Raw genomic sequence first — 24,922 nt, forward strand, 5'->3', positions numbered from 1 at the left:
TGCTGGGATCAAAGGCGTGCGCCACCACGCCCGGCTGAAAGAGGCTTATCTTAAAAGCTTCATACTGTTATGAATACTAGTAGGTAAAATTTATCAGGCTAAATTATAAATATTGACCCAAACAATCTGCAGAAGAAAAGTAAACAGAACTTGAGGGCCATCTGCTCTGAGCACTACTATTTGAATCTGGCTAGGTGGGCGTACCCCTGTGTGCACCCTTCCCTAAGTAGAACTTGTACTCTGAGGAAATCCTTATGCAGTAGAACACAGAAGACCACCATGCAACAGTCGAAGATAAGACTAGCTTCATGTCCCTCCCTTTTGAACAATTTCTCACCAGAAACAAGTTAAACAAACAAACAAACAAACAGAAATACAGTTAGAAAAACCACAGGTCAGAACTGAAATCAAGTAAAATGGAACAGAAATAGAGAAAGATATAAAAAATAAGCCTATTGTTTAAAACTTAAATTTGATAGATTTTTAGCACAAGTGATCAAGTGAAGAAGAAAGACTATGAATTGTTATTTTTTAAGAGTGAAAGAGGGGAACAAAATACCCATGGAAGGAGTTACAGAGACAAAGTTCAGAGCTGAGATGGAAGGGAGTACCATCCAGAGACTGCCCCACCCAGGGATCCATCCCATAAATAACCACCAAACGCAGACACTATTGCATATGCCAGTAAGATTTTGCTGACAGGACCCTGATATAGCTGTCTCTTGTGAGGCTATGCCAGTGCCTGGCAAATACAGAAGTGGATGCTCACAGTCTTCTATTGGATGGAACACAGGGACCCCAATGGAGGATCTAGAGAAAGTACCCATGGAGCTAAAGGGGTCTGCAACCTTGTAGGAGGAACAACAATATGAACTAACCAGTACCCCTCCAGAGCTTGTGTCTCTAGTTGCATATGTAGCAGAGGATGGCCTAGTAGGCCATCAATGGGAGGAAAAAATGGTCTTGTGAAAATTATATGCCCCAGTTCAGGGGAATTGTGAAAAATGGTCTTGTGAAAATTATATGCCCCAGTTCAGGGGAATGCCAGGGCCAGGAAGGGAGAGTGGGTGGGTTGGGGAACAGGGCAGCGGCAGGGGAGGGTATAGGGGACTTTCAGAATAGCATTTGAAATGTAAATGAAGAAAATATCTAATAAAAAAAAAAGTGAAAGAGGACGAATCACCATAGAATCTCATCAGTAAAGAACAGTGGAGATAAACTTGACAATTTGTTCCCAGCTACCAACTGCCACAGCCAATTCAAAAGAAAGTAATAATACCTTCCATGGCCGCAATTAGGCAACAAAATTCAATCTGTCATTAAAAGCTTTCTACAAAGAAAACAATGTATTTGAATAACCCCTGGTGATACTCAAGCAAATTAAGGAAATATTAAAACCACCCAGACTTGAGAAATAAGAAGAAATGATTCTCTCTAGCTCATGTAATAAGACCAAGTATTATTGTTATGCTCAAACAAGACAAACTTGCAACAAAAACACTACAGATAAACATGCCCCATAAATGCAGATAAAATACCTGAAGTAAAACTTAAGCATATAGTTCCAGAGAATGTGAAGATGATATTATAGCAAGCATTGCTCACACTGGGAGCATCAGATTGTTTGATGTGGGAAAAATCAATCTAAGTAATCCATCATATTAACTGGATTAAAAAAAAAAACTTCTGATTAAATCATTTGGAAAAAGCATCCATCCTTGATGAAGACTCTCAATAAACAAGACGAAAACAGAAATCTATGAGATCCCATCATTGTTCTTAAAGAATAGAAGATTAAGTGCTTTCTTGCCAAAATGAAGAATAGACTCTCCTGCCTCCCCCTTTCTGCTGAACGCTGTACAGTCCTACTCACTGTAATAAGAAGGAGGGAGAAAGGAAGAACAGCACAAAACAGCAGTTCACAGTTGGAACCTTTTATGAATATTTTGTATCCAAAAAAATGTTGGTACCAATAACTGAGGTTTTAAAGTCTACATAATACATGATTAATATCTGGAAAATCAGTTTAGTATGCATGTATTGGTCAAACTGGAATATAATGCACAAAACAGCATACAACAGCACAAAGTACATGATGACCTTAGAGAAAATGCAAAAATCAACAGTCAGAGCTTTAAATCAGTGTTCATAGAAATAGAGAAAGTATGACTAAACATCAAGTTAGAATATGCTCATGGAATGGAAGACATAGTTTGAGATGTCCCAAGATCCCAATTGATCTATGAATTCAATAAGATTTCAGTCAATTTTTTTTTTTTTTTTTTGGTTTTTTGAGACAGGGTTTCTCTGTATAGCCCTGGCTGTCCTGGAACTCAGTCTGTAGACTAGGCTGGCCTTGAATTTAGAAATCTGCCTGCCTCTGCCTCCCAAGTGCTGGGATTAAAGGCGTGCGCCACCACGCTGGGCTCTCAGTCCATTTTTTTTAAAAAATAGTAAAACAAACAAACAAAACAAAAAAAAAAAGAAAAAAAAAGAAAACAAAAGGCAGTTTCTAAAATGTGTATGGCAATATAAAGAATCTAAGATCACCAAAAGAAAAGTTTTGAATTGCAAATGCTGCTGTAAAAAATCTCCCTGAAGCCAATAATATTGTATAACAGACTGTCCTATTAATATAAGGCCCAATATGAACATCATGGGACAGAGTAGGAATTCCAGAGGCACACACGTAATATACTGGGACAATTGTCAGCAATGGGTTAAAGGAAATCCAGTGTGTGGGGGTAGGTAGAGTTGGGGGAGATGAGTTTAAGACATGGCCTCACTCTGCTAAATATCACTTTCCTAAGTGAATGGACTTGGAAACTTAGACCACCATACTAAGAAATCAAGATGAATTTTAGACCTAAAAGTTCAAGCTATAAAACTTGTAGAAGACACATAGAGGGATGTTCTCATAACTTCGACAAGCAAACATTTTCTATATAGAAAACTGAATCCCATTAACCATAAAATGAAGGAAAAAAGACTTGTGTGTACCATTTGATCAAGAATACACTTACATCACACATACATACACATACATACACAAATATACACAAAGGTTAATAGATACCCAACAAAAGACAATATACTAACTGTCAAAAATAAACTCTGTAGAGTAATACAAAAATTACAAAACTACATTTTTCTAAAATGACTATGTTTTTCTGCCTGATGAAGCACTTTCATAAAAACTGTTACACCATAGCATTAAAGATGACCAATGGGAAAACGGGGAAGCATGGGAAGTCCTTCACCCCACAAAGCCATGACAATATCAGCTCCCTGAGGTTAAGGCACAAGAAGGGGGTAGATAGATACTGTGGTCAGAGAAACCCATTGCATAGGGAGACATGGTTTCCAAGATCGTGTAAAGGACTTGGTTTCTGAGTGAATGCATATCACCTCAGATTCTCTACATCCTTGGTTCTCAACATTCCTAATGCTGAGACCCTTTAGGACAGTTCCTCATGTTGTGGTGACCCACAGCCATAAAATTATTTTTCTTGCTACTTCATAATGGTAATTTGGTTACTTGTTATGAATTGCAATGTAAATATCTGTTTTCTGATGGTTTTAGGTGACTTCTGTGAAAGAGTTGTTCAACCACAAATAGGTTGAGACTCACAGGTTGAGAACTGCTGTTCTAAATATAAAATAAACTGATATGGAAACATTAGAGCCTTCATTGTATATTGGAGTCTACACTTTCAAAGCAAAGATGTGAGGGAAGATAAAATTACACATTTTCCTCTCTCATGAAAGAGCAATCTAACATTTTGCTACAGTTTGCTGCCAGGTGATTACAGACACTACCTTTCCTTTGACCCTACAGATGACATATCAGATGATGTTGAATAAAGGCAGAAAAGCTATTACAGACCTATGAGGGATAATAGCAATCATATTTTAAATCTGACAAAGCCATGCCCTTTACATATGTAATCTAATTTGTGTGTCTCTGTATATATACACATGCATGTGCAAGTTTATATGTGCGCGTGAAGGCCATGTATCAATACCAATGTTTCCTTCATCACTTATCCACCTTAATTTTTAAAATAGGATCTGTCACTAAACTCAAAGCTCACTGATTCTGCCTGCCTGGCTGTCCAAAAAATCCCAGGGGTCCTCCTGTTTCCTCCTTCCCAAGCCTGAGATCACAGGTACACACAGGCATGTCTACCTTTTTAACATAGCTGGTGAGGTCTAAACTCAAGCAGGCAGTATATCACTGGATGGTCCTTCCAGCCTTTCATAATGTTACTTTTATATCAAAACAACATAGTCATCACCTATAGTTAAAAAGGTGTGGAAGAGGAATAGGAGACTTTGAGATTAGTTTTAAAATTCATTAAGATTGAATACCAGAAAGCAAAAAAAAAAAAAAAAAAAAAAGATTGAATACCAGATAAAATTTGAACTCTTTTCTCTTCAAATCTTGAACTCTCTAATGATCCCTAGTTTCTCTTTGTGTATGTGTACATATGTGTACACATGTGTACTAGTGTGTGGAGAATGTACAGAGACAAAGGTTGATTGTCAGATGGCTTCCTCAATCATATTTCCATTTCGTTTTGGAGAAAGGATTCCTTATCTGACCTAGAACCCTGGGACTCTTCCTGCACCTACCCTTCCAGCATTGAGAGCACAGGTGTATTCTTCCAGGCTTGGCTTTATTTTTTTACATGTGTACCTGGGATCTAGACTCAGGTCTCATGCATATGTAGCAGATAGTTCACCCACAGAGCCATCCCTCAGTCTATGATTCCTAGTTTTCTACAGAGGGAATGTCAATTTAGATCTGTATGGGATTAAGAATATCCCAATTAAACACTGTTTTCATTCTAAGGCCCAACAGACACATATACATGCGCACACACGCACACACACACACACACACACACACTCACACACACAAAACGTAGAAGAGAATCAATGAGTTATTTGTACAGCCAAACATTAAAAAAAAAATAAAGATTTACTAGAGGAAATTATTTTAGAGATTAATAGATTTGCTTTAAAAACCTTCTCAAAAATATTTGAGCATGTAATATGAGAAATTTGAGATAGAGGTATACAAGCAAGGGAAGCCTGAAACCGGCCCAAGGAGTTCCAAGCCAGTATCAAGCTGTCACTCAGCCAACTCTCACTGGCCTTAGTTTCAATCTGCACTGAATAGGACCTGCAATCATGAGTGTAATAGTTCTTACTATCTTTTATAACAGTTTTAAAACAAACTATAAAGGCAAAATTCAATTAGATCTGCTTGAATTGTTCTGTAAAACTATACCAAAGACCTTATTAGAATTTCTAATTGAACCATGGTACCTGAGCTTATAGCCATGATTTCTGAGCTAATCTCTTCTTTCTGATCATTCTAATCTGAGAATGTTGCTCTTACCACACCGAGATATAAGAACAGACACAGAATGTTCTCTGCCCATTTCTTTGAAATAAATCCCCTGTGACCTTCTTGGTTATCACTTGCTAACTCCAATGCCTTCCCTTTCTGGGCTCACTCCAAGGTGACTGATGAGAAGTCACACTACAGTGTAAGAGGGAAGGAAACCCCAGTGGATTCACCTTTTTATGTGGATATTTGCTCATAAGATTGTGCTTTGGACCACGCTAGCTACTTCCCTGGGTAACTTTGAAGCTTTCTCTTTGTAAAATGTAAGAAACATGCCTCATAGTTCCATGGTAGCCCTAGAGAGAATGACAGCAGAAACAGGCAGCACAGTGAAGCCTGTTTGCTTAGTTTGGCTCTTAAACCAGCCAGCTGTTTATTCTTGGGATGACAACCAGCCAGCTGTTTATTCTTGGGATGACAGATTCACCATTCTAGACTGATATTGCCTCCACTCAAAGATTAATTGGGGTAGACTGTACTTATACTTTCTAGACACTTCATAAAAATAAAATTCAATCATGCTTACTGAGCTTTTTAGACAGATTTCATAAAGAGATGTCTAACTTTGTACAGTACCTCTGATAATTCCCACTCTGTTTTTCTTTTTCTCATCCATATTTTCAATGAATATAGTCATGAGTGAGTCAGGAATTAATTTGAAGAATAATGGAGTAGTTGTTATATAGGTATTCATTCATCTATACTTTTAAAGTTTTCTCTTACTAGTTCAATATTGTCAGTGGATAAGTAATAGCTGTTTTAGGATATCAGATTATAATTTAAATTGCAAAGTATGTCAATTATCTCAATATGCAAATATTTTCTTACTTCATACTAGTAAATGTTGGATGTCAGAATCAGTGGTAAAGAGTTCTTACGAGATTCTATCCAACATCGTTACTTTTGTTATGTCTTTTGTTTTCTATATCTTCTCGGGAATATTTAAATGAGCGCTGCAGTCAAATGCTTAGGGAGGGAGTCAGAGTATAAACAAGAAGCCAATCTCCTTACTCCCAAACACATGTTTAAAGGCTGACATCATAGACTTATTGCAGGAAATACAGATAGAAGTGTAACAGGATTCAAATCAGGAAAATTTGACTCTATTAAATGAAAGCAGGCCAGAGTCAGGGGAAATGTCCATGGGCTGTGCTAAGAAAGTAGACCTCAGCAGTCCAAACCATCATCGTTACTCCAAAAATAACTTCTTTTGGAACAAGAAAATAGATTACAGGCCAATGATTGCCTGTCCTCTGGTGCTTTTATCCAACATGATTTCAGTCTACAGAAATTAGCCAGTAGAAGATGCTAGCTGAAAAGAGAGTCCTCACCTATCTTTCCAGTCAGCAGCTCATTTCACCCAAGCTCCTGGGAGCATTAGCCAACTGCCTGACCACCACCACCTCTATTGCTGTCTCCTGAGCCTGCTGTGCTCTGGGCTTTACCACAGGGCCAGCTTCAACAACTCATGCAATCAGCCACCCATATGACTTTCTGGGTCTCATCATCTGATTGCTATTTCAAATGGTGGGACTGTCTTAACAAGTCCTATGAGTTCATTCAACAAAAGGCAGACACACAGTCAGCAGTCAAGTGGTGAAAAGGATGCACTCTCTTTTCCTGTGATTTCTGCTCTGTCTAGACCAAGTAGGGGCTAGAGTCGTGACTAACACACGGGGAAACAGGGGTAGAGTCTGTGGAGTTGCTCCTTCAGGGTCTTCTTTTTGAGCCCTTGGGGTTTCTCCCGACACATTTCCTCCCTTCAGTTTGCTCTTTTGTGTTAGAAGTATTGGGAGGAACTGAACCCAGTCATGCATGCTGGAGCTGAGCACATTCCATTCCCTACTCTCTGTATCCGTTTCCCTTCCTGTCTACTGGACCTATTGCTTTGATGAGTTTTATAGGAATCTTGTCTTTCTGAACAATTTCATTAAATTTTAAATGTATCCTCCTCATCCCCAGGTTTTATTAATAGCTCCTAGCTGTCTCTCCCCTTCATACTGCCTCCCAAGCTAGTGTCCTGATAACAAAATCATTTCAGTCATTACAGAACTATGCTTCATTTTTGTATACTACTGCAGAGAACGCCATGACATTTTCAGGAGGTACTGCCTGAATTACATGCTATTTGAGAAATAAGCAGTTTATTCATGCAGCAAATTAAAATTGTGTTCACAGAAGATTAGAACCAGAGAACATTGAAAGATCATTAAATCTTATCTTTTAATTACACAGATAAGAAAACTGTATCCCACAGAGTTCAACTGATTTACTCCAAATCGAATATTTGGTGTGGTTTGGGGCCAAACATATGAGAGAGATGAAACTACAGAAGTATAGAAAATTGTGCATACACTGTAATTCCTGAGACATCCACTTTGGTCTTTGACTGTTAACCACTTGAATAAGGTTCAGTGAAAATGTCAGTTACATAGCACAACACACCATACTTTAAATCCTCGGGATTTACCTCTACATGTGTTTGGGCTAGATAATGGGGTATCTGCTAGAGTGAGTTCTACCAGTGATCAATGTATACATTTCTCTCGCAGTTTATAGTTTTAAAGCCATGCTTCCAGGACACAGAAGCTGAACTACTTTTGCCTGGATCAAAGTATAGTGACCAAAATTTCTAGAGGAGAAATAAGTGAAAAACTGGCTAGGGATTTCGAGTAAGAAATATTTTTTCTTTATTTATGATAGGAATACAGGTTTAAGAAGATAAACACCTCAAAGGTGGCTGGACACAAGACGCTCCGGAGGAATATTTCCAGACCCAGAAAAATCCCTCAAGCTGTGGAATGCCTGACAAGTAAGGGTAGCATGTGTCATCTGTAGCTGTGCACTGGATTCTAGCTTTCTGTATCAAACGTCTTCTAACTCTGACATAAACATTAACGTCCAGAATCCCTAAAAGAGCACACAGTTTAACTAACAGAATTGCCCTATTTTTAATCAGGTGGATGTTGTCTCTATACTTTATTCCAAGTAAGTATTTGTGTGTTTTAGATATTAAACATCTTTTGCAGTAGAGGAAATGTTACCTGATGATGCATTAATTGCTTCATAATTTATGGAAAATCCTTCGTGGACAAGAGCAGAGTCAGACACGAATATCAGCTTTATTGAATGAGAGCTGCTGGTAAGAGAAGGCGGGATGGATTTCCCACAGTATCTGTTCCAAATGAAGAAAGAAGAGACACACAGATTAGTAGATTTGAATTTATATTCTGAAGAATGGGCCATGTAAAGATGATAATAATACAAATGATAATGGGCTGTTATCTATTTCACATCAACCTTGAAATCAAGTATATTTCAGTAATAGCAGAAACAGTGGAAGAGTTGTGTGGCACACTGAATGCCTTAACATACATGAAAAATTTACTGAGACTGGGAAGTGTAGACTGCAGCCACCTGCTGTTAGCGTGCTGAGCAACTTTTTCATAGACCTAAGCTAAAGGAATTATATTTCTTTACTATATTTACTACCACATTAAAACATCCAAACTCATCCAGCACAGCCCTAGATAGCCCTGTCACTCAGGTGCATTGTGACTTTGGATGCAAGGCTTAATTGCTTTGGGTCATTTTCTCTGTAGACTTCACATCATTCTGAACATATGGTTAGGTAGATCACTGTAGCTAAGCATTGAGAACAGTGCCTGGATAGTGACCTCTGTGTAGGTTGTCTGCTGTCTTTTAAACAGCTCATTTATGAAGAGGTAAGAGTGTGATCAGTAAACCATGTTGCTGTTCCTTCAGAACAAAGAAAGCTTTACTCAGAAAATCTATTCTCATAATCCCCCAAACACAGCTACAATACATGCCATGGTGCCATGGTGTTTCATCTGGAGAAACACCTGGAGGAGCAAGAGCTTAGAAAAATGGAAATCTAGAGACAATGCATGCTTGGAACAAGAGAGGAAAATAATATGGAAGAAAGATAAAGACAATTTTAGATGAAAGACTAAGATAAGAAGCAAAAGAAGGTGAGGAGCAGTAAAGACAGAGGGAAGAAATTTGGAGACTACTTTAAAAAGTTTACAAAGCTAATAGATGAGAAGAAAAGAAGATACAAGAAGGACTTTAAAGAGAAGCAATCAGAAGAGACTGGAGAGATGGCTCAGCAGTTATGTGCACTAGCTGATCTTCTAGAAGATATGGGTTCAGGTCCCAACATCTGCATAGAAGATAGTAACTGTCCAAAACTGCAGGTTCAGGGGTCAGATTCTGGCCTCTGTGGGCAGCATGCATATGATACAGGGACATTCATACAGCCAAGAAACTGGTACACAATAGATAGATAGATAGATAGATAGATAGATAGATAGATAGATAGATATTTAAATGTTCAAAAACTATTAGAGGAATTCTACTTTCAACACAAACATAATAATAGAGGCCAGGTTTAACTTTGCACTCAAACATCTGAAACCCTAGGGAAAATACATAAGTGCTTCTCAAGACACTCAGTATCAAATGAAAAAGGAAAAACCTCAAGGACAGGAAATAAATTAATTAAAAGAAAAACTGAAAAGGACCAACTTGGATTCAAGTAACTTAACACCATTCCAGGACAAAGTCCAAATGCAGTTTTACAAGAATGTAAAATGGCTGGTGTCCAAAACATAAAATTAAAAATTCTGAACAGTCTATCAAATATTATCAAGTATAAAAGGAAAGAAAATACAACTCATAATAAGAGATAATAAGCAGCTAAAACATAACAAGTAGTTTATAGTCACAGAATGAATAAAGATTAAAATAATTATAACTATCAAATAGATCTAGAAGGTATGGGAAACATGGAAAATCAATACATAGAGTTACAGACTATATACAGTCATTTGGTACTAAATAATGGGAAACCAAAACATACATATACAAAAAAATTGAGATAAAAATCAATTCAAATAGTGTTAAGTGTGAGAAATGAAGTAACTAGACTAGAGGAACACAGGGAAAACACTTTATGATATTGGTCTGGACAAAGATTTCTATAGCTACAACCTCAAAAGCACAGGCACGCCAAGACAGACAAGTAGGATTCTAGCAATATACAAATCTTCCCCATAGCTAAGAACACAGCAGAACGGAGACTCAACCCATAGAACGAGAATTAATGGCAAACTACATAACAATGGAGAAGCAGTTAATACCCAAGAAATATGAAGACTACAAATCACTTAGTATTATAAACAGGAAGCAAATACTCAGATAAAAACAATGAACAGAAGCCCTGAATAGGCAATGATCACAAACAAGGCATAGCAATGAATCATGGATCTACAAGAAACCGGTGTTATTTATGCATTAACAATGAGACACAAAATCAAGAGTACAATGATACACTATCGCTGTCTTAGTCACTGTTCTATTGCTGTGAAGAGACTCCATGATCAACACAATTCTGATAAAAGAAAGCGTTTCATTGAGGCCTTCCTCACAGTGTCAGAGGGCTAGTCCATTATCAACATTGCAGGAAGCAGACAGTATGGCACTAGAGTGCTAGCTTAGGGCTTTACAGCCTGATCAGCAGCCAGCAGGCTGGATAAGACTGCGGCTGGAGTAGGAAACCTCAGTGCTGATTCCTAGTACTGACTCTCTTCCAACAAGACCACATCTACTCCAACAAGCGCACACCTCCCAATCCTTCTCTACAGCTACACTAACTGGGGATCAAGCATTCAAACATATGAGCCAATGGAGCAACTCTCATTCACCAACACAACCTCATCCCATTATTACTATTGTTTATATATATATATATATATATATATATATATATATATATATATAGGAATTATTGGGAAATATTGGGAAAAAGTAACCCTTATACATTGTTAGTGGGTATATAAGTAAGCCATTGTGGAAAGCTATATAGAAGTTCTCTAAAATTAAAAATGTTAACTATCTTATGGTCAAGTGATCTTACTACTGAGACTGTACCTGAAGAGATACATCAATAGATGTATCCATCAACAGATGAGTGAATGAATAAGACGATGTGGTGTTGAGATAAATACCATAGAACACTGCATTTTGAGGAATAAAATCTTGTCATGCAGAACAAAATAGGTAAACTTGGAGGGCATGATTATTAAGTTAAATAAGCCAGGTACAGAATCAGAAGTACCACATGATCTCACTGATATATGATTCTAAAATTGTAGAGAATGTAATGAATGGTTTTACCAGCACCTAGAGTAATTGGGGGGAGTTGTAAAGAAGGAAAGGTGTTGGTAAAAGACAGGTAATTCAAGATAGAAAGGAGGAGAAATTCTGAAATATCTATTACATAGCAAGGTGACTCTAGTCGATGTCATACTCTTTGTTTAAAATATGTACACCAGGTAGATATTTTGTGTTATTGCCCAGGAAATGGTGACTATGCTAAACCATGTATTCATCACTAAGGCCGACCTTACTATTCTATGCACTTTACTTCAAAATATAATGGTACGCCGGGCGGTGGTGGTGCACGCCTTTAATCCCAGCACTTGGGAGGCAGAGGCAGGTGGATTTCTGAGTTTGAGGCCAGCCTGGTCTACAAAGTGAGTTCCAGGACAGCCAGGGCTACACAAAGAAACCCTGTCTCGAAAAACCAAATATAAAAATATAAATACTATGCAATCAAAGTTCAGCATAAAAGAAAACCGAACATTCTCACCTCCCAAGAGATGTCTGAGCAATAGTGTCATAAACTTCCAGGTAGTCATTTGTGCAGTTGTAATGAAACTCCAGGTAAAAGGAGCTGAATACCAAACGAATCAATCGGCCGCGTTGGACTACTATGTGCCAGGTACAATTCACACCACGCGGGTAGACATTTGGATGGCCAGGGCTCTCAATGATTCCAGTAGATTCTGTGAGAACTTTCCCACATTCTGAGTAATAATTAGTCATAATAAAACAATAATCATCATCACAGAAGATAATAAATGTGAAGTTAACTAAATAGGAATGGAACACAGAGTCTTACACACATAAACATCCCTGTACAACTGTCCATTTATTCTGATAGCAGCACAAAAGGGGAGAGAGAAACATGCTCTTACCTAATTTCTCACTGCTGAACGTAGCCGTGAAGCCACGATTTTCCATAGAAGAACTTTTCACAAATGTAACATAAAGAACATTGTATACAGATGTTATGAATGATGGTATGTTTGTGCTACAAAACTTCTCATTTCCAGGAGATCCCAAGACAGAGCTGGGGCCAATCTAAGGAAAAATAGATACAGCCAAGTTAATTTTTGTTAAATACCCATTTGGAAAATTGCTGCCTGTGGTGAAGCTCTTGGTAGCTGGTAACTGTGGAGGGAGTGCAGATCATTCTTCTTTGGGGACCATGAGAAGAACAAGTTCTACTTCTTGCTTTCCATTCAGGGTACATTTTATGCTTGCATAATGGCCCTAGTGAGAGTTTCCAGTACAATGCTGAGCAGAAGTGTGGAGCAGATAAGGCTGTATACTAACCAGTCAGTGAGGCAAAGCATTTGGTACCTCGATCATTGCGCATGGTGCCTCTTATCAAAGTAAGACAGTTCTTTTATTGACTGTTTTTATTATAAGATGTAGGTAGATTCTGTCACATGATTTTTGTGTATTCTACTAAGTGATAATGTTATTTTTTACTTCACTGGTACTATTCTATTTTGTACTGTAATGTTCACTGATTTTTAGGACATAATAATCTACATACATTAGTATAAATCTACTTTCACCATTTTATATATATATATATATATATATATATATATATATATATATTATATACAGCATACTGGATTCTATTAAGTAGCATTTTGCTAGGAAATTTTATGTCCATATTTATGAGATTTTGATCTTTTGATCTGTACACGTCCTTTTCACATAAATGTGTATAGTTCCTTTAGTAATAATGCAGTGGTGTTTCACTCTTACCTCAATGTAATCTGCATCACAGGAGGAAGACCTTCCAATCTGAAAGTCAGTGAAGTTAAGGAGAACAACTTCTCTTTGGGGTTGGGAGATGGTCCACCTACAGGTTCTTCGTCCAGGATATGCATTGGGATAGAAAGGTGAGCGAATGACCCCTTCTCCTCTTAATTCACCCCCACAAGCTGTAAATAGAAAAATGATAACCATATTAGCTCAGAAATAAAGAATTCTTGAGCTCAATTTCATTATACAAATCTGTCTAAAAAACCAGCAGAATGTGACACTTTTGTGGGAATATTTTTCCTGTCATTCAAGAACATATAATAACTCAATTAAATTAAAATGAAAACGTTAGAATAGTGTGTGAATTTGATATTTAAAAAACAAGTAGGAAGGGATGGTTAGGGGGCTAGAGAGGTGGCTGAGTAGTTAAAAGCCCTGGATGCTCTTCCAGAGGATCTAGGTTTGATTCCCAGCACCCATAAGTCAGCTCATAGTCAGCTGTATATCCAGTCTCAAGGACCTGACAGTTCTTTTGGCCTCTGAGAGCATGGCATACATATGCTGTGTCCAGACATTCATGTATGCAAAAAGCCCATTTGTGTAAAATAATAAAATAAATTTAAAAATAGATAGGGATGAGAACAGGATTCAGTCAATAAAGTGCTTGTTGTATATGCACGAATTCTGTTGTCCAGCACCCATGAAGCTGGGCACAGCAGTGTGTGTCTTCACTGCCAGCCCTGGATGTGGGGGCTGAAAGCACAGAGGTCAATGGCTCCCTAGAGCTCACTGGCCAGCAAATCCAACTGGATCGTAGAGTTCAATGTTCAGTGAGGGACTCTGTCTCAATAAGGTGGAAAGGAAATGAAGAGAAGTAACCCCAAACACCTTGGCCTCTATCATCACATGGTGTACACACATGCATACACACACACACACACACACACACACACAGAAGCAGAAGTTTCCTTACCAACTTGATAGTCAGCTCTGAAACTGGCCTTCTGGACTGAAGCATCTATTCTCAGTCTGATCCAGACAGTATTAGAAATTGATCTAATGGGGAACAAGGTTTCATTGCCACAGATCTTTCGAAGGAGGCTGTCATGGTCTCCGACCTAAGCAGAAAATTACAGAAAGATTTGTAATGCTAATTAGAAAGTCACTTTGGTAGATGTAGTAGTGTTTGGAGACTGGTCAATAGCACATCCAAAACAAATCCAAGTTTAATTTAGTCGTGTCTATATTACATTTAGAAGTAGTCAGTGGGTCAATTTTAATATAAACAACTGGTATCAAATATTGATGAAAATCTTAAGTCAATACAGCCTAAATATACAAAATAAAAAATTTATAAACAAGTCACACACAGTCGAAGAAACATGCAATTAATTAAATGCAATCCTGTATACAATTCTTTGTCTATGTATTTGAGTGCTCAAGATAGACTATTTTAATAAAATTATATAAATCAGTAAAAGGATCTGAAGAAGGGGAAAACAAGAATGACTGCCCCATGGATAAAACAGAGCATTGCTGGATAGCTTCTCCACCTGCTTCCCCTGAGAGGGAAGCACTGAGAGAGAATGATGTGTATTTGCTAAGTCTTCTGCCCTTTTAAGAACTAGATAATTCCCCATGTATAAAGCCTCAAGCATGGCACAATTCTCTATTATCAAATCCCAGCATAAGTAAAATTAAAACCATGAGTCAATTCCACTTACTTATATAGATACAGAATTCTAAACAAAGTTCTAGAAAGCTAAATGCACAGACTATTGCTTAGTCTGTGCATCTAGCCTTATATACCAAACAATATAATAGCTCAAGTGCTAAAACACCTGTTGGCATTCCTGATTGATTAAAACCTAACAGACAGGTTTGGTGGGTAAAGGCCAAGGCTGACAGCTGGAGATGGATCCCCGGGACTGATATGGTAGATGGAGAAAACTGATTTCTGTAAGTTGTTCTTTGGTTTCCACATGTCTGCTATAGTACAACTCCTACCACCATCACAATGAAACAAATAAATAAATACATGTAATAAATATTAAAGCAAGACTACGAAAGAGAGAAGAGAAATAAACTATTCTAATACTATCAATTGGTTTAAGGCAACATTCCACGCCTTTCAGTTCAGTGGCCACAACCTGTGTCAGTGGGCCCGGTATGTCCCCATCTGTCACCAACTCACTGCCTTCATAATCTTAACAAGTTACTCCATCTATGCCTAGCTAATGAAATGGAAAGAAATATGTGAGACAGCAGTGAAATTTCCCAAGATTTCAGGTAATAAAATATCGACTTGAGAAGAGCTCTTGATATTTCTGACACTTGAAAAGGTGAAACACTAGAGACGCTATCCACAGCTGAGAATTGTTCAAAGAGTATACATGAGACTCTAGCTCCATAAAATTATTCTAGAGGGCAGAGTAGCCCCAATACTAATCTACTCTCAATTAGCATTATCAAGGTATTGGTAACTAAGCAGCCCTGTGCTGTTAGGAGCCCCGTGGGACCGTCAGTGCTCACAGGAACTTGGGAGCAGGTCTCAGTCCTGTCATGTAACACTGAGGCTCAGTGGGTACCACAATTAGGAATCTAGGAAACTTTATTTTTGTTTTTGTTTGGTTTTATCTATTATTCTGATGTTGGTGGAGCATGAGTAGTGTAGAGCAGGGCATTGGTGGCACATGACTTTAATCCCAGCCCTTGGGAGGCAGAAGCAGGAGCATCTCCACATTTGTGATTGTGTGTATAGACAGAGTTCCACCCCAGCCAGGACTACACAGGGAAACCTTGCCTTCAAACAAACAAGAGTCCCCTCATTAGTCTAACATGTGATGGCCCTTCCCAAGGATTCCTGACACCCTGTGTGATTTTCACTTAGATGAAAGCATTGCTCTGAAGCACAAAATGTTGTCCACGTTTACGTATTAGACAAGGTACTTTTGGAAATTTTAAATATTCACGGTTTTCCAGGATGATCAATGGAACACAAGTGAAAAAAAATACTGTTTTCATCAGCCTGCATTGATTGTGAAGAAATCCTGGCAATTTGGGGGAAGAACAGCTGAGTGTGTTTTATCTCAAGCTGGGGCTTGCCCAGGTTTCTCACATATTGGAGTAAATATGTTATTTATTTTGTTGCCTTAAGTTTACTCATAAGAATGTTTTAATACAGTGCATGGAAATCTATATAGATGAACTTAATTTCAAAATAGTAAGATAATGACACACAGCAATCTTATAGTAGAAAAGTACTCTGAACATCTGCAGGAAATTATGGAGGACTCTAAAGACGGATACATGCAAAGAATTATGCAATACTCAGGAGACGTGTCTTTAAGCCAAGGTCAGTAAGAGTGACTTAGGTAAAGGCGGTGGCTAGTAAGGGAAAGATTGGTGGGATGGTGTGACATTGTTTCTCTCATCCAAAACTAGTAGACTTACAAAGTTCGAGAAGGACGCTTGTCAGTAACATATCATGGACATTAAACCTGTCATACTACCATAAGAGCATCTAAGATGTAGACAGATTTGCATGTGGAGCCATATGCAAGGATGTTCTGTAAAGGTAAGAACAGAAGCTATTTTAAAAGCTCAGCCATGCGAGAGAATCGCATGCCACTCCACTGAGTCAGGCTCATACCAGTTCCTTAGTCTAAGCTCTTGACATCTGCAACACTAATTTCTGCTTCTTAAGTCAAGTTATGCTACTTGTCTGAAAAGCAAGTTTCAGAGGGACAAGAAAGTGTCCCTTTAGTATCTCACAAAACCAAACCAGACCAAACCAAAAGACAAGCAAATCAAAGCCTCTGTAAATAGGCATTTATAGTAATTGATAAATTCCTGTTGATCAATTAACGTGAGAGTGCACGATCTTCAATTCAGTATTTAACAGAGGCAGCATACATACTACCACTCCTGAAGACTAGAACACAGGAAACATGAGTAATATGGTACCCTGCTCTCATCCCCTAGGTTCTATTTGCTTCTTCTACAATCATTGTCTCTCATTTCTATTAGTCCATTAGAAGAGGACAAGAAGGAAGAAAAATAGCCAGACAGCATTGGAGCTAGGTGAAGTGGCTGGTCCCCTGGGTCCTGAATAATGAAGCTCAAGGACGTTAGCAAGGGAATGCAGCTGCCATCCAGATGTTATGAGAGGAGCTTTCAGGCCTCAAGAGCCCTAGTCCTGGGAGGTACAATTGATTTTGGCTGTGTTTCTCTTTGTGGAAGGAAACCTCATTAATTCTGAAAGCCTGTACTCTCTCTGGACCCCAGGCATACTTTAACAATCACATTTTAAAGAGAGATACTGGAATAAAATTTATCAACTGCTCAAACTGATCCCAAATTCACTTGTACTTAATGACTAAGCACTTGTAAATTTGTACTCTCATCCAAAAGAAATCTCTTTCCTTTGTGCTTGGAATCTAGAACAGACTATCTCATACTTCATAATTACTGACTCCTTCTTTGTGAGAGGATTGAGTATCCGTTCTCTGCCATGAGACTTGCCATGCCTCCTGATGGAGCACGAACACTTATCGTTCCCCTTGACTGTGGCTTCGTCACAGCACTTGCTCAGCCTTGAGGAACGTGAGTAGCCGTGGTGAGCCTATGATACATAGAGACCTTGAATCTCAATGAGTGACTCAAACATGCTTTACTTTTCCTCTTGAGAAACCAGGAGTTAGGGTCCTACAAAGCCAAAGCCATATCAACAGAGCCCCAAGCAGAACAGATCCCAAAACAACATGTTGGCAGGGGTAGGAAATAAACACACAAATGAACCAGGGAGTGGATTTTGCTTGTTATTGCTTTTGATTTGTCTGGGGAACATTATTAATTGATTACCATAAAACAACCTAAAGAAAGAGAACTAATATTGAAACTGGGTTTGTAGTAACCAAGTTTCCCTTCTTTTAAGAAGTCATGGATATTGCACAATGGTCCCTTGCAGAGGGAGTACAGTAAATTCACCAATTGAGCATGGCTGACTGTCTCTCTAGGATTTATTTATTCATTTTGTAAAATGTTGAGTATTACAAACCCAGAGCGCCAGGATATAACGAATAACTCAGGCTATTTTGCTTATGAAGTATTCAAATGGCACTTAGAGGTTGAACTAGCTCCTAAAGAAAAACTACTCATTAAACCCTGAGTTCTTCTTTTTCTTTTCTTTTTTTTTATTATTTTCTTTATTTACATTACAAATGCTATCCCGAAAGTTCCCTATACCCCCCCCCCCGTCCCTGCTCCCCTACCCACCCACTCCCACTACTTGGCCCAGGCCTTCCCTTGTCATATAAAGTTTGCAAGACCAAGGGGCCTCTCTTCCCAGTGATGGCCGATTAGGCCATCTTCTGCTACATATGCAGCTAGAGACACAAGCCCAGGGGGTACTGGTTAGTTCATATTGTTATTCCACCTACAGAAACCCTGATTTCTTATAAAGGAACTATTTCCTGTACAGAGAGCTAAGATTAACTGGGCTGCAAAACACAGTTCATACGAAATGTGAAATGTGACCTGCAGAGCTGAGTGAGCAAGAGGCCTTGGCATGTGGAATAGATCAGGTTTCAAAGCCTTGGCTTAATACACACATGTGCCTCTCTACGCTAACTATCCAGATTCGTTTTTACACTCCAGACTCTAAAATCCATTTAAGTATGAAATCGTAATTCAAAGCAAATCACACATTCTGAGGCAAGGAGGTTTGGATGATCCCAGGGTGGGAAAGAGAGCCTGGCCATATGGTAACGTTCAGTGTGTGAACTGTGATGTCATACTCCCTGCGAATTGAGTTTCAGGCTGACGGATAACACAATAGCGGAGAGACCTGATCTTAGACACTGTGTTAGGCTAATGGGGCAAGAGAGGAAAGGACTGTAGCATCATCCCAAATGAGAGAATGACATGCAAGGGACAAATGATGAGAGACACCAGGCGGGGTATCTGAGTAATAATGACATTATTTATATCGTTGTCATTATCATTATTATTGGCTATTACTTTTTTATGCTTCATTAGAATGTTTGACCACTTTGTGGCCAGCATTTCAGCATTTTAAGAACACTGGAACTCTCATGAGATAGTGTTGGTCCCAATATTTCTGCCAAGAAAATTACTTGATTTTTAAATGAACTTTTTTTTTTAATTTTCTTTATTTACATTTCAAATGCTATCCCAAAAGTTTCCCATACCCCTCCCCCCACCTCTGTTCCCCTACCCACCCACTCCCACTACTTGGCCCAGGCCTTGCCTTGTGCTAGGTCATATAGAGTTTGGAAGACCAAGGAGCCTCTATTCCCACTGATGGCCGATTAGGTCATCTTCTGCTACATATGCAGCTAGAAACACAAACCCAGGGGGTACTGGTTAGTTCCTGTTGTTGTTCCACCTACAGGGTTGCAGCCCCCTTCAGGTACTTGGGTACTTTCTCTAGTTCCTCCATTGGGGACCCTGTGTTCCATTAAATGAACTTTTTAAGATCAAGAAAATGTGATCTATTTTTTTCCAGAAGTATCTTTTCTCCTGATTACAAGGTCAGCATGCAGTCCTCCCTCTTCTCCCCATTCTCATCGTGGATGTGCTGTTGTGGCCACTCACTGGGGTGGGCATAATGCTAAGGGACTTATAACCACCTCCGGCTCTCAGAAGACACCCCAACCTCTTCATCTCCTTATCATTATATATAGAGACAATAGCTTAGCGCTTCCCTTATTGGTTTTCTTCTTTGTGATTCTAGTCACTTTAGTCTGTTTTTAGGTTTGTTTGGATTTTGTTTCTTTTGTTTTGGTTTTGTTTTATCCTATGTCTACCTTATTCAGGCCCTGGGGCTGTGTTGGCCACTGTACCTGGCATCCTTGTTTTGTTTTGTTTTGTTTTGTTTTTGAATATTTCTGTTGCCAGCTGCTCAACCATATACCCACTATGTACTGTCCCCAAAGGAGCCGTTTCCAACCAGTCATAGCAGGACTCTGTCAGAGACCAGGTGGAGAAAGCCCAAGCATCTTACATCTCGGGCATCCCGCAGCCCAGGCATCTTACATCTCGGGCATCCCGCAGCCCAGGCATCTTACATCTCGGGCATCCCGCAGCCCAGGCATCTTACACCCAGGGCATCCCGCAGCCCAGGCATCTTACATCTCGGGCATCCTGCAGCCCAGGCATCTTACATCTCGGGCATCCCGCAGCCCAGGTGTTTTCACAGTATGCAGCTAGGAGCCACATAGTTCTTTGTCCAGAGCCCTTCTCTCACTGTATACCTTTGATCACTCCCCCAACCCCTCTCCAAATTGTATAAAGCCTGAACATTTCCCCTGAGTAAAGAAGACTATGACACACATGTATGGTCTCCGTCTCCTTTGTCCCATTTCCTCTCTAGGTTTGGAATCCCCCTCGAGGACCATGGAATAACCTTGCCCCACGGGATGGGACAGGACTCAAGTCAAGAGCTCTGTACTTTTCTTTCATAGTATATTTCTCACATGTATAATACATTTTTAATATTTTATCATAAATATAAGATTATTTCCATGTCTGTGTGGAGTGGAGGAAGCCCAGGTAAGTAAGTTCTGAGTGATTGTGTGGTGTTGATATGGAAGTGGCCATGTCAAGGACCTTAGCCTCAGATCCACAAGAAAATATCAAAGCTTTCCCCTTGGATAAGGCTCCAAGGGAAAGCAAATCCTTCCTATGCCCTGTGTGTAGATGTTGACAGTGTGTGGGAGAAATGTTCACCATACCTTTCTCCCTGTGGACATCTATGACCTGAAGACTCCTCTCCTATGGTGATCTCTCCTACTGAAGCCAGCTAAACCTGTCTCTTTGTTCACTTATATACAATAGTTCTGTTTCCTTGTTTGTCTGTAAGTAGTAGCCCAGCTTCTTGATAAGCTGTATGCAAGAACCCTGCCTCTCTACACAACTGAATATAATTAGTAAGCTAAGTTTCTGGGGTGCCACAGATTCTCCATTAGAGAGTATAGCACACCCCATCCCAGTTCTTCTGTCTGTCTGTGTGTCTGCTTTCTTTCATTCTCTTTCCACCCTAGTCAGAGCTGGTTTCTGAGTTGTGCAAGGATGCATTGCATTTCTAAGAAAGAAGATCTTTCCCAGAAACACCTCTGTTTGGCTAGAAGGCACACCATGCCAGTCCATCACCCTCTCCTGTAATGCTTCTTTTACAGTTCCCTGAGTGAAATGCAGGTGCTAGGGTTGGAAATAAAAATAGGGTACGAAATCCCATTCATTTTCCCCTACAGCCTACTTCTAAGCCTCGGCCTTAATGTCATATACTTTGGATATTCTTATTCAATCCCAGACTCACATTTTCTGGAATAAAAATTTGAACTTTTATTATTACCTTCTGTGTCCTTCATTCACAGTAGTTCTGATGGCTTGAGCCACTTATAAAATATTAATGAGATATTGATTTCTATTATGGAAAGATGATTTTTGTCACATCTGTAATACTGTTCTATACAATTTAAAAGATTTCTTAGGCAAGAACAAATGAACTAAAAATTAATCTCTCTTTGATCTCATCATTCTTTAGCCATATTACACTGACCATGGGCAAAATGTAATTTTAGAAGAAGAAACTTAGTGGAAAGGTATGTGTGTGTGTGTGTGTGTGTGTGTGTGTGTGTGTGTGTGTATGTGTCTGTCTGTCTGTGAATGAATATGTGTGTGCATGTGTAAGTTTATACATGTGTATGTGTGAATGGGTAGTTTTGTTTAAGATAGCAATCTTCTATAATTTTCATCAATACCTTATGAAGCTGTGCACACATCAGAATGTAAATAGGTGTATAGCTAGCTACAGTAGAGTCTTTTTAGCTGATTCTGAACTGGTATGATGTAGACAAGAGGAAAAATTTGGTCTAGGAAAACTTACATTTGTATAATGCTTTGTAACAGCATTTAAGGCTTTCTTTCTCATTCCTTTCCTGGATTTTATCCTCACAAAGGTTAAATAAAAGGTGAGGTATCCCACTGAAGAAGGGATGGAATTCTCAAAGAACTGCCTGAAGTTGTAGAGACATCTAACAACAGAACTAAAATCAGAACTAAATTATTAGCCAAGTTCCATTCTAACTACAAAATAGTCAGCCACTCTCCTTTACAAAATTAAGTTACTGAGTGCCAGTTTTGTGATCCCCCTCCCATCACAGTTTAAAGGACATGCCTGTGTCAAGACTAGCTGGGCGCCATGGGCAAATATTGGACTCTTTCTAGGTTATGATGTCTGACATACAAAATTGCTCTAGAAAACCTCTTTGAAGCCCCAACCCTATTAATAAATCCAGTTATGTTTACTCACTCGCCCATGCCTTAGTGATTAAGAGCTCCATTGGACAGCTTGGAATGTAGCCCTACTCTGAGTGTCTAGCTTCACCTTTCCTTTAATTGCTTTGCGGCCTCCATTTTGGAGCTCTTGCTGTTTGTTTTAGACAGATTCCTTCAGATCCTCTGAGAACTCTTGCTCTTTCACTCCCTGCCTTGACTTCCACTCCTCAGCATGCTCAGTGATGCTGAGCAAAGGCTAGCACTTCTGACAAGCTCTCTGGTGATCTAGATGCACTTGGCCTGACAGCCCTTTGAAGACCACCACTCCACAGAACATGGAAATTGTAATGAGTGTCCCCCAAGGGTAACTGAATAGAAAGGTTACCTCGATGTACGTGTGAGAACAGCCCCTCTGGCTCTCCAGCTCCACGTGGGTGAAGTTGATATCTATTTGCTCTCCTTGGGGTTGTGAGATGAGATAGACACACTGTCTGCTGTGACTGAAAGGTCCAGTCAAGGGAGAAAGGAGGAGCTCACCCTCCGTGTCTGTATAATTCCCACCACAGTACAGATCCGCTGAGGAGAACAAAGGGAGGAAGGAATGGCCATGAGGATAGCATCTGGCTCACCTCCGTACATTACGTTCAATTTTCAAAGCTTTAGCTCCCCCTACATTTAAATCCCCACTCGGCTTGGTCTACCCTGTATGAGCCCATGTCATCCATTACAAGGTTTTCCAGGTTTATATATATTCAGCATATTCCTGCAGAGACTGAAGAAGTGGATACAGATGTGATTGAACTGCCAATCTATGACTCTCTTCTGTAAATTGCTTTTTAAGTACATTAATGCTTTGCTTCATTCCATAAAGATTTATGTCACTTTATAAAATATTGTGACTAAATAAAATATATAACTATATAAAAGAATATTGAATGAGAGGGGGTATAGAAGGGGGGGTCATCATTAATAGTACTTACAACTGTAAGAATTATCAAGACTGACTGTGCATTCAGCCTGAAGCCAAAGCAGAGGAAGAATTTTCTCTGTATTTTTCCTAATACAGAGACTTATAAGGAACCCTCTGTAAAACACAACAGTAGGTGTCAAAGCAAACTTCTCTAAATCACTCAAATGAAAAACATGTTTGTCTTTTGTTTCAAGGTATGAATGGAACTGAGAGCATCATAGGGGCCTGTATGGGAGTGAGCTCTAGTAACTGCAACAATACTTTCCTGGATGTTGGCTTCCGCCCACTGGACTTGATCCAAGAATGAAGCCAATGTTTTTTCAAGCAGCCTGTACTGTTCCCTTGAACAATCTTGTGTGCAACAAAACAGCAAACACCACTAGAGAACTGAGGTTCTGAATCAGTTAATGTTAGGTACCTCTGGTGTCCATCATAGTGCTGATCCCATAGTTGAAGGGTTAAGGAGTATTGTAGTATCTAATGTTCTGAAGAGAGTGAATCTGAGATGGTGCAAGAAATACTCATGAAGGCGAGTCACTAACCTCAGAAAGCCTTCAGCTTAGGCATGGCCATGACAAGCACCTGTAAGTATAGTATCACACTCCCAGGTTGCAGTCAGTCCTCAGTGGGCAGATTACTTACACGGTGTCGTTAAATAGGTGATGTGGAAGCCTTTGTCACTAGTCTCGGCATCGGAATGGAAATGAATTCTTGCTGTGGGACCTGTAGTCTGGAGTGGCGGAGAAGACAGAGAAGTACAGAATTTCCCAAGAATAGGGTCTTGATGGAAAGGACCGTCTCGAATCTAAAACAACAATGAAGCAAAACAACAAAAAAAACCCAAGTCATTAAGTTGAAAGTACTCAGGTTCTCATTAGCCAAGTCACTTGGGACATAAGCTTCAGAAAGTCTGTCACTTAAGTATGGTAGCAATGCAGGGCAACCTAAAGTGCTGGTTTAACAAACTATTATTTACAAGTGAAGGATGCCTTTCTGTCATATACATATTAATACAAATTCACAGACTGTGTTCAGTAAAGAATGTGTCCTCACAGGCCTGTCAGATGTCTCATCTGCTGGAATTTCAACTCTGGGGTTGAATACATACTTTGGATTTTTCTTAGGATGATGTAAAACTCAGTGTTTTCTTTCATGCTTCTCCCTCCCCCAAAGTGAAGAAATCCTGGTAATTTAGAAGAAGAAAATGAGTATGTCAAAGGAAATGGAAGAATGGATTGTAGTGATGTGAACTGACCTGCAACTTGTGTGGGTCACGGGATATGCAGGGAGTTGCAGATGGGAAA

At 39.3% G+C, this 24,922-nt stretch overlaps 1 protein-coding gene across 1 annotated transcript in view; it reads right to left on the reverse strand.

Moving 5' to 3' along the window:
• Positions 1–24,922, reverse strand: part of Cubn (cubilin) — a 221,132-nt gene that overhangs the window by 160,244 nt on the left and 35,966 nt on the right. Inside the window, exons 16-22 of the mRNA XM_021193965.2 lie at positions 24,261–24,423; positions 23,034–23,224; positions 14,319–14,463; positions 13,346–13,524; positions 12,478–12,643; positions 12,090–12,306; positions 8,461–8,591 (exon numbers count right to left, since the gene is read on the reverse strand). Of these exons, the coding sequence (XP_021049624.1) occupies positions 8,461–8,591; positions 12,090–12,306; positions 12,478–12,643; positions 13,346–13,524; positions 14,319–14,463; positions 23,034–23,224; positions 24,261–24,423 (1,192 nt within the window). The remainder of the gene's footprint in view (positions 1–8,460; positions 8,592–12,089; positions 12,307–12,477; positions 12,644–13,345; positions 13,525–14,318; positions 14,464–23,033; positions 23,225–24,260; positions 24,424–24,922) is intronic.

Source organism: Mus pahari, chromosome 3 (assembly GCF_900095145.1).
Source record: "Mus pahari chromosome 3, PAHARI_EIJ_v1.1, whole genome shotgun sequence".
NCBI classification, from domain to species: Eukaryota; Metazoa; Chordata; class Mammalia; order Rodentia; family Muridae; genus Mus; species Mus pahari.